The sequence below is a fragment of the Balaenoptera acutorostrata genome, chromosome 16 (genome assembly GCF_949987535.1).
Source record: "Balaenoptera acutorostrata chromosome 16, mBalAcu1.1, whole genome shotgun sequence".
In the NCBI taxonomy this organism is placed as follows: Eukaryota; Metazoa; Chordata; class Mammalia; order Artiodactyla; family Balaenopteridae; genus Balaenoptera; species Balaenoptera acutorostrata.
In genome coordinates this window covers 50,409,815-50,418,918 of record NC_080079.1, presented here as the reverse complement: position 1 = coordinate 50,418,918, position 9,104 = coordinate 50,409,815, and the positions used below count along the sequence as shown (strand labels likewise).

General features: G+C 60.8%; 1 protein-coding gene across 1 annotated transcript; it reads right to left on the bottom strand.

The window, feature by feature from the left end:
* Window positions 1-365: 365 nt before the first annotated feature.
* LOC103002181 (synaptotagmin-15) lies at window positions 366-8,464 on the bottom strand. The gene is made up of 8 exons (XM_057531567.1): window positions 8,442-8,464; window positions 7,240-7,462; window positions 6,490-6,636; window positions 5,247-5,565; window positions 3,583-3,753; window positions 2,838-2,958; window positions 1,703-1,882; window positions 366-781 (listed from the first exon to the last, which is right to left on the bottom strand). The coding sequence occupies exons 1-8, from the start codon at window positions 8,446-8,448 to the stop codon at window positions 639-641; spliced, it is 1,311 nt and encodes a 436-aa protein (XP_057387550.1). The 5' UTR covers window positions 8,449-8,464; the 3' UTR covers window positions 366-638.
* Between the last annotated feature and the right edge of the window lie 640 nt (window positions 8,465-9,104).

Sequence of the window (9,104 nt, the reverse complement as noted above, 5' to 3'; positions counted from 1 at the left end):
CTTTCTCCTGCAGGTGTGAAGCGAGTGAGTCGCGATCCCCAGGAGCTTCTTCTCCCACGCTGTGCTGCCCAGGCATCCTGGGGACTGTTCCACACCTACATGCCAATCCAGTTTCTCAGACTGTGCTATTTATTGTGGACCAACTGAAATAAACGCTTTGGGCAGTTCATTTTCTCCGCCAGACAGAAGGCAGAGAAACCACAGAGGAAGAAAGTGGAGGCTGAGCATCAACACATCATCAGTTTTCCAAGTTTCCCTGGCACTCCACGCAATGTGCACAGCTATGCTTTCACTCTAGAGAGTATTTCTTCCCAATGCCTGAGATTCCGGTCCAATTCGAGACTGCGACGACCAGGAGCCAGGATTCCAAGCCCAGGCAGCCCCACGGGTAAAGAAGGATGGAATGAGTCGGGAGGGCGTCTCGTGCTGGTGAGATGTAGCCCAGCGGCCACACCACTGCCCTGGCCGGGGCTCTCTTGTCACCTCTTCTCTCCTGCACGTCGGCACTCGTGATCCCCCGGCTTGGGCTGGTCCTGCAGCCCAGTGAGAATGCTGGATGCAGCGTCCAGGCCTGTGGCTGTCAGGCATGGCTGTGGGGAGATAGGGCTCCTGGAGCAGACCCGAGGTCCCTGCCCGGGTCAGGGCTCAGTGGTGCGGCAAAGTGTGTGCCAGCGCCTCACCAGCTCCTTGGGTTTGCTAAGCATCTCGTTCCAGTGCTCCAGCTCTTTGCCGCGGGTGTACATGTAGGGGCCCACCACCACCCGGCCCAGCTCGCAGCTCCCTGTTGGGGGGGCGGGGCGGGAGAACACTGTCATTCTCTGGAGCCCAGAAGCCACACGACCTCAGCCATCCCCAGTGCCTTCCCTCTCTCTCTCACTCCTCCCCTCGAAGGAAGTAGCCAGCCCCCTCCCTCTTTAACAGCCTCCAAAGAGGTCTTGACTTTGATCTGGAGCGGCAGCTGGCAGGGGAAGGGAGCCCAGGTGGAGAGCCTGCCCTTCCGTTGGGGCACCCACTCTGCCCCCACCCTCCCAGTGGGCCGTCAAACCTGCCTCACGTCAAAGAGCTGAGGAGGAAGGGGCCCCTCCAGAAGGGAGCCCTCTTCCATCAGCCCACTTGAGTATTCAGGGGGAGTATCCAACAATGATTTTCACCCACCAACTACCACAGTGGAGAAGGGGCTTAAGCTCTGGCCCATGAGACCAGCTGGCCCGACAGCTCCGCCTCAGTGACAGTGGACACTGGGGTGGGGGGCAGTATGGGAGAGCAACCTGGGATAACTCCACCTTCTCATCCACACTGAACCTTACCCAGGACCCTCAAGACTTGTACAGAAGTCATGAGGCGACACAAGGGCACATAAAGACCCACGGCACCAGGTCATTGGGCTGGTGGCAGGTAGCTGTGCCGTCTCCCAACCTCTCTGGTGATTTGCCCCAGGAGGCGGTAGCAGAGGCCATCCTTTAACCTCTTTCTAGGGTGCTATGGACAATCAAACCAGAGTAAAGCTGGGTGTGAATCCCAGCTCTCTCACTAGCAAGCTCCGTGTTCTTGGGTAAATATCTCAGTCTCTCTGAGCGCTAGCTTCCTTAGGCGGAGGACAGAAACCATACAGCTCCCTCCAAAGGGTCCGTGCTTCCTGAATGCACAGCAGCTCCTCCTCGCCCATTGCCCCCACGGCCTGAGGGTAAGGGAGCAGCCTTACTGTCCCCTTCGGCCCTCTGCAGCACTGTCAGGCTGAGGCTCGCCGTGTCCAGCTCGGCAGGGTCGGCCTTGAAGCTGAAGGTCTCGCTGTACACAGGGTTGGCGGAGCCCAGCACAGCCGAAGTCTTCTTGCACTTGACAAACTTATTGTGGTTCATCAGAGACACCTTGACAAGGACACCTGGGGGGCAGTGCAGACCGCGGGCTAGGAGGGGCGGGCAGGGGCCCAGCCTCCAGCCTGTGGGAGGTCCGGCTGGGAGGGCACACGCCCCGCCTGGGCGCCAGGACCCCATTACTCACAGCTGCTGCAGCCAAAGGGCGTTACAAGAGGAAACGGGGTTGATTAGTGTACTGCCTGCAGCCGAGGAAACGCTCGGCTCCCTTCCTCTTCTCTCCTCTCTGTCTCCTGAACGCACCCACGGCTCGGCTGGCCTTTGTTCCTGGAACCTGGCACCACACTCCCATCCCTCCCCACGGGGGAGCGGGGGTCCTGCCTGCCGGGTGCTCAGGCCTCCTGGGGCCCCTAAACACCTTCTTGTTCAGAGGCCAAGTTTTTTGGCGGGGAGGCTGAGATGGGTTTTGGATCGCAGTGGAGGGTTAAATGCCAGCTTGCTTACAGTGAGCCAGAGGCAGAGACGCATGGGGGCAGACAACCACCCACTGGGTGGCTGGGGGGCTCACAGTGGGGCGGGACATGCGGGGTGAGCCCGAGCAGGGCTCCTGTGCCCCCAGCTCCCGGGCTCCAGTTGAGTGACCAGCTCTGCACGCAGGGGTGCCCCCGCCACCCCCAGCTCCCGGGGCTGGGGGGCACAGGGCCTCGTCCTGGAGGAACTGGAACCTTCGCAGAAGGGCAGGGGCGGAGTCAGGCAGCGCAGGCAAGGAGCCAAGACACCGCCTTGGGAAAAGGGAAGGGCAAACTTGGTCTCAGGTGTCTTAGGGGTCTTGATGGAGGCCAAGGAGATGCAGCCCCGGGATTCACATAAGGAAGCAGCTTCTCACGCCACAGCCGTGCAGAGCGGGAGGGCGTGGCTCGAGAGGCAGTGATGCTCCTGGCAGCATATGTGAGCAGAAGCTGGACGGCGGGGGTGAGGGTCCTAAGCTCACAGGGTGGGCCCTGCCCCAGAGCGAAGGCTTACTGACAAAGCTCGTGTCCTCCTGGAGTCGGAGGCCCTTGGCTCGAAGCACGATCACCGTGAGGCGGTTCAGGCAGTCGTTGTAGCTGAGGCAGAACTGGAGGTCGCCAAACTTGGAGGGAGGCTGGAGAGGCCGAGAGGAAAGCACCCCTGTCACCCTGGTAGGTACTGGAGGCCCCCATGCCCTCCTCCTTCCTCCCGGCAGGCAGGCCCTGAGTACTCTGTGACATAGCCACACTCCCTCCTGGAAGCCCACCCACCATTTTACAGATGGGGAAACTGAGGTCTGGGGAGTTGAAGGGGCATGCTGAAGATCACAGAGTAGTAAGGACCAGAGCTGAGGATTTAAACCCAGGTCTCGGGGATTCCAAGGCCTATTCTGAGCCACCCGGACCCTCACTGGGGGTTGGGGGAAGAGTAGGTAGTTTCCTTGGCTGGTCCATTTGGGGTGTCATCTTTCACAGCTGTCTGATCTGGATGGGAATCCAAACGTGGATTTTTCAGGATGCTCCAGGTAATCTGACCTCCAGGGCAAAAGAGGCTCAGGCACCCCTCCCTGCCCAGGCTCCACACACCCTCCTTGTCCCACGCAGCTCCGGCCCGGGCCCAGCATGCTGAGTCACACTTGTAGGGGTGGTGGGCAGTATGCTGAGGGCTGACACTGGCCAGCAGGTGCTGGGCCACACCTGCTGGCTGTCCACGGTAGTCTGACACATGGTGGCATATGTCTGGTGACCCTGACCTTTACCTCCAGGCTCTCAGCCTCCAGGTCTCTCCAGATGATGCGCCGGCAGTCACCCGCCAGGGTCTCCTTCTTCAGGGGGAACAGCACCTGGCCCAGGAGCTGGTGCTTCCTCTGCCTGTCCACGTGGTACACCGAGAACCTCAGCACCCTCTGGGTGACACTCTTGCTGGACACCTGAGGGAGATGAGGGCCTGGCTGGGCTCAGGTGTGGGGTCAGGGGATGGGATGGCGTGGTATGTTCTGGACACAGGATCCTTCCATGAGGGGTGTCTCAACCAGGGACCTGTGCACCCCAAACCCAGGCATCCTCAGGGGACCCTTTGCTGCTGTTGGGCCAGTATCCCGGGGAGGTGGCAGGGTGTGCCAGAGCCTTGCCACGCAGAGTGTGCTCCAAGGACCAGCAGCACACACCACCCCTTGGACCTCAGAAGTGCAGGACCTTAGGCTCCACCCAGACCCGTGAAGCAGAATCTACATTTAACAGGGCATCCAATGATTTGCCTACACATAAAAGTGTAAGAGGCTCCCGCACTGGAGCCCAGGGAACCTGCCTGTCTCTGCTATCTGAGTTGGGCACCTGAACAGTCCTCTCCCTGAGACTCAGTCTCCTCACCTGTAAAATGGGATAATGTTTCTTACTCTCTGGGTTATAAAACCATGAATGGCAGATGGTTAATTAATATTGATTTTCTTCTCTTCTTCTTTTCCTTCCCCTTCCCCCGTAAAGCACAGAGAGGCCAGGAGCAAGTTGGTGCAGGGATAGGGCAGGGAAGTGATGGGTGTAACTATGCAAGCATGACGTGTGGCTGATCCAAGCCTCCCCACCTTGGATCTGGATGTCCTAAGAGGAGCAGGTTCACCTGTGAATTCTCACAGCCTCGGCACCAGCAGGACAGCCAGGGGCTGGGCCCCATGCCACCCCTCTTCTCAGTGCTCTGCCCCGGAAGAAGCAGGAATCACACTCTTCCCAGATGCAGACTGGCCTCTCCTTACCTTGCCAGCCAGCCTGCTGCCCTGCTCTTAAAAATTTGTCCAGGGCCTCTCGGCAGCTCTTGATTGCTGGCTTCCCATAAGGGCCCCAGTCACCTGCTGAGGCTCCCAGGCCGCCGTGAGCTTGGCTCAGTGCCCCGGCAGCCTCAGCACCTCCAGACCCTGAGCTCATCCGCCCACCATGCTGCAAAGGCACCACCTGTCGCAAGATGGCTCTCAGGTCCTGCTCTGGCTTCTGACGGGACGGGTGAGTTCCTGCCCCCACCCCAAGGGGCCTGGGGGGGTTCTCCCCCTCCGCCTTCCATGGACAACCTTGCCAGAGAGCTCCTCGTGTTCCAGGGCTTTGGGGTGCCTCCCTGAGCCCCATGAGCCAGGGCCTGGCATTCAGTGGGTGTTCCAAGAATATGTTTCTGTTTCTCACCTCCAGGCAACCTGGACAGGAGGAGCCCAGCCCTCTGCCCCCTCATCCCTCAAGTCTCTCATCTTCCCCCACCATTCAAGGGTGAGGGCTCTTGTACACCCTGACCTGGCAGGAGGGGTAAAGCAGAGCCTGTGGCACAGGGGTCCTGGGGGCTGCAGGGCCCTGGTTAGCACGGAAGGCTGGGGCTCTCCTGCACAATGTCTGTCCTTCCCAGGAGGGAGAGGGTCCCAGACCCTGCCCGCTCCGGAGGCCATACCTGAAAGATGAAGTGCTCGTCGAACTGTGGGCTGGTTGTTCTGCATTTGGTCTTGGACTGGAGGAAGCACCGCTCATCCGGTAGCAGGTGGAGCTTCACCAGGGGGCTACAGGTCTCTGAGGGGGCTTGCAGCCGCTGTGCCTTGATCAGGCCCACCAGCAGTCGCTCGGCCTCCTGCTGATATTCCACAGAGAACCACAGCCGCCCCAGGCAGCCCTCAGGGAAGTGGGTCTCACTTTTGTCCTCCGGGATCTTGTAGAGCGCTGGATTGATGGTCCCCACCACGCATGTGTCTCCTACAACACAGGGGCTGGGAGGACTGGCAGGCCAGGGGAAGGCAGGGGCATCGGGGACAGCAAGCTCTGGGCTCCACTGCCACACCTCTCCTGGCCCAGCCCTTCCTGGCTGAGCTTTGACCAGGCAGTTCACTGGCCTCTCCTGACCACTTTCGCCCCGCTCTCGTCTCCAGACTGAACACAGCCCCTCTCTCTAGTGCAGCTCCCCCAAGAGGCCTTCTCAGCACTAAGGCATTCTACATCCAGGCCTGATCCTCCCTGGGGCTCCTAGCAGAGGCCACAATATTCATTCAACCCTTGCCCCCGTGACTGACCCCCACCCCCAGAGGTCAGGGCCTGCAGGGCGGGGCGCAGTTCCCAGCATCTGGCCTGGCCCCTTTCCGTGGTGTCCAGAGGGTGTCTCAGTAGTATAGTGTTGTCCCTTTTCTTCCTCTTTAAATTAGAAGGGCCTAGCTGATTACTGGGTGGTTCCTGGGGAGGTCTTCAGAGCAAAGAGGTAGGCAGAAAGCTGTGTGCCCAGCTTCCACCATGCTGCCTTCTGGATTGGCCAACCCATCATCCTGAAGCAGGACACAGCACAGGTTCTGCACCCAGGAACACTGGGGTTACAATTCCAGATCTGTTGCTTACTGCCTCTGTGACCTTGGGCAAGGCACTGTTAACCTCCGGAGCCTCAGTTTATTAATGTGTAAAATGGGGTGATAATCCCTCCCCCAGCCCCAGAGTTATGGTCTAACTCCAAAATGGCACATGAAGCCATATCTGGCCCAGGCTGGGGTGCAGCAGGCATTTGGTAAACCCAAGCACCTGGAAAGAGTGGTCACTGGGCAATTCTGGCATCCCCAGGCCCATCCAGGCTCTTTTTCTGGAGCCAGGCCCATGAAACCAGATGGGTCCGCCCTGGCCTGAGCAGACCATGACCCCTGGGTAGGCCCTGGTGGGCACACTCACCAAGATTGCTGCCGGTGGCATGGGGCAGGAGCTCCAGGGCTGGGCAGGGGTCCTGTGGGGCCTGGGCCCACTCTCTGCTGCTCAGGGGCACCCAGTCTTGGCTTTGGAGGGAAGGGGGCACCACGAATGGTACACCTGGTGGCCTGTCCAGAGGCAGGGAGATGACACGTCGGTGGCTATTGAACGGTGTGGCCTCAGAGCGCTCAGCCCAGAGTGGTTAAGTGCCAGGCGCTGGAGGAGAAAAAGCCAGCAGGAGCCAGGAGGAGGCAACAGCACCATTTTCTGGGCCCACACCAGGGCACACACACACACACACACACACACACACACACACACACACACACACACACACACACACACACACACACACACACACAGCCAGAGGCAACACCTCCATCTGCCCACAACAGTGTTGAGTTGGAGAAGGAGCACAGCTTCCAGAGTAGGCCTGCCTGGGCTTGAATGCCTGTTCTGCCACTTCCTAGCTGTGCTATCTGGACCTGTTACTTATGTCCACTGAGCCTCACTTTCCTTAGCTGGAAAACGGGCTTCATAACACCTGCCTCATAGCTGTGGTGAGAATTCTGGGGTTTCTTTGTGATAGCTCCCGGCCTGCTGACAGCACAGAGGAGGCCCTCCATAAACAGACCTTTCCTTCCCCACGCCGCTCCAGGGGAAACGCCACAGGGAGGGCCCGAAGCAAGAGCAGGAGCTCCCTTGGCCCCAAGGCCCCAATCCTGCCTCACCTGCTTGCCTGGGTCCTGGCATCCGGTGGGCAGAGCTTGTGTCCCTGTGTGCTGGAGGCAGCCGTGGCCCCTGACAGCTCCTCATAGGTGAACGTGGCGCAAAGCCTCTTCCAGAGACACCAGCTCAACCCCATCAACAGCAGCAGTAGCAGCAGTCCCCCAAGGATGCCCCCAATCACCAGGACCACCTGCTCTGGGGGCAGACACCACTGGGATGTGATGCCTGGGGAAGGCCACTCCCCTTCACACCACTGGCAGGCTGGGGACAGAATTTGAGCAGCAAGCCCACCCCCTTGGGTTGGACCCCAGGAATAACACAGAAGCAGGTTTAAGGTATCTGCTGGGGAGGGGTGCTGCTGGATGGGCTCTGCTGGGTCTCAAGGAAAAACCATTTCCCTTACAGTCCTAGTGCCCTGGGCAGAGCTTTCTGGTTTCCCTTGGAAAGCAGCTGGCCTGGGACTTGGGATTCTGGGTGAAATGAACCATTTCCTTGTGCTTCTGCGTAGAAATTAACCCTTCTCTTATCAGAACCTCCATCTTCCCTGGACTCCTGTTCAGGCTTGAGGGTGAGCTGGGCACCCTGCACTTAAGGAAAGCAGGGGAAGGGATGACGCCCTGGGTGGCACTCAGAGCCCTATCCTTTGGGTCCTGGAACCTGCTGAGAGGCTGGACTCTTGCTTGAATTCTGTAACTTTCTCTAAAAACCGCTCAGCCCTCTCTCACAGCAAGCCCACTTAGCGGATTCGGTGGGAGGCGGTGGAGGGGATGTGGATGAGGATGGGAGCAGCGAGTGTGAGAAACCAAAACACAGGCACTCTGCTACCGGCACCTGCACCCCACACTTGCCCGGACCTGGGAGGCTTCAGTCTGAGCCGGCTGAGAGAGCTCGGACCCTCGATCCTGCGCTAAGCAAGGAAGGTCCCTCCTTCGGGTCACGCCCGGGCGCGGGGCTTCCCAGGCTCTGGGGTCAGGACCCGGTTGGGTGGTGAGAAGGAAAGACACGCACACCTCCTGACCCGCAGCTAGCTGCGAGGAGCGGGCCTTAAGCTCCATCCCCGCACCCCGCTAGGAGCGGGAGGCAAGGCAGGGCTGCGACCCAGCAGAGGCCCGCAGGGTGAGGGAAAGTGGTGCAACGGGTGGCTGAGGGGCCGGGGCGCGGAGCGCGGCGCCGGGATAGCGGGTGAGAAGGCGAGGGCACTTACCCTCCATTGGGCTGCCTGGCCGGCCATTGGGGCGCGGGCCCGGGGCTCCGTCTCGCCAGTCTCCGTGCCTCCCGCCGCCACCGCTGCAGCCGGGCGGGTTTTTAAAGCGCCGAGTGGGCCGTCGGGCGGACGCGGGGGGCAGTACCTCGTTGCGCTCCGGTCAGCGAAGAACGGCGGGGGCAGGGACCCGGCTCCCGGAGGCCGCGGCTCCGCCCCTGCCCGGCCCTTGTCGTGGCCCTGGAAGGGCGCAGAGCCGACCATGCGCTCCCGGAACCGAAGGGCTCCCCGCGGGGCGGGGCGCCCGGGGCTCCCCGCGGCTGAGGCGCGAGGGCCAGGCTTCCCGGGGGCAGAGCTAAAGCCTTCTCCGCCCGCGTCTGGTAGAAGGCTCCGCACCTGGCTCTTCACCCCTGGCGGCCTTGGCACGCGCTGTGCCCGTCTAGGAATGCGCCTCCACCTTCCGCAGATCCTCTGCAGACTGATGCCCAGCTCCGACCCCTGCTCCCGGGAGCTTTCGCGGATTCCAGGGCCGAGTCTCCGCGCCCTGTCCGGCCCCGGCGCTGCGGTCTGACCGCGGGGGCGCGCAGGGCAGCGCCCAGGTTTACAAGTTGGCTGGCTCAATAGACACAGACAGCAATGAGGCGTTGGAGAGAGCAGATTCCTCGG

Bases quoted from the DNA above. Each gene is read 5' to 3' on its own strand.
- LOC103002181 (XM_057531567.1), bottom strand. The intron at 6,637-7,239 runs GTGAGGCAGGAT...GCCTCTGGACAG, and splicing joins GCCAGGACCCAGGCAAGCAG to GCCACCAGGTGTACCATTCG. The intron at 782-1,702 runs GTAAGGCTGCTC...CCCCCCCAACAG, and splicing joins GCAGAGGGCCGAAGGGGACA to GGAGCTGCGAGCTGGGCCGG.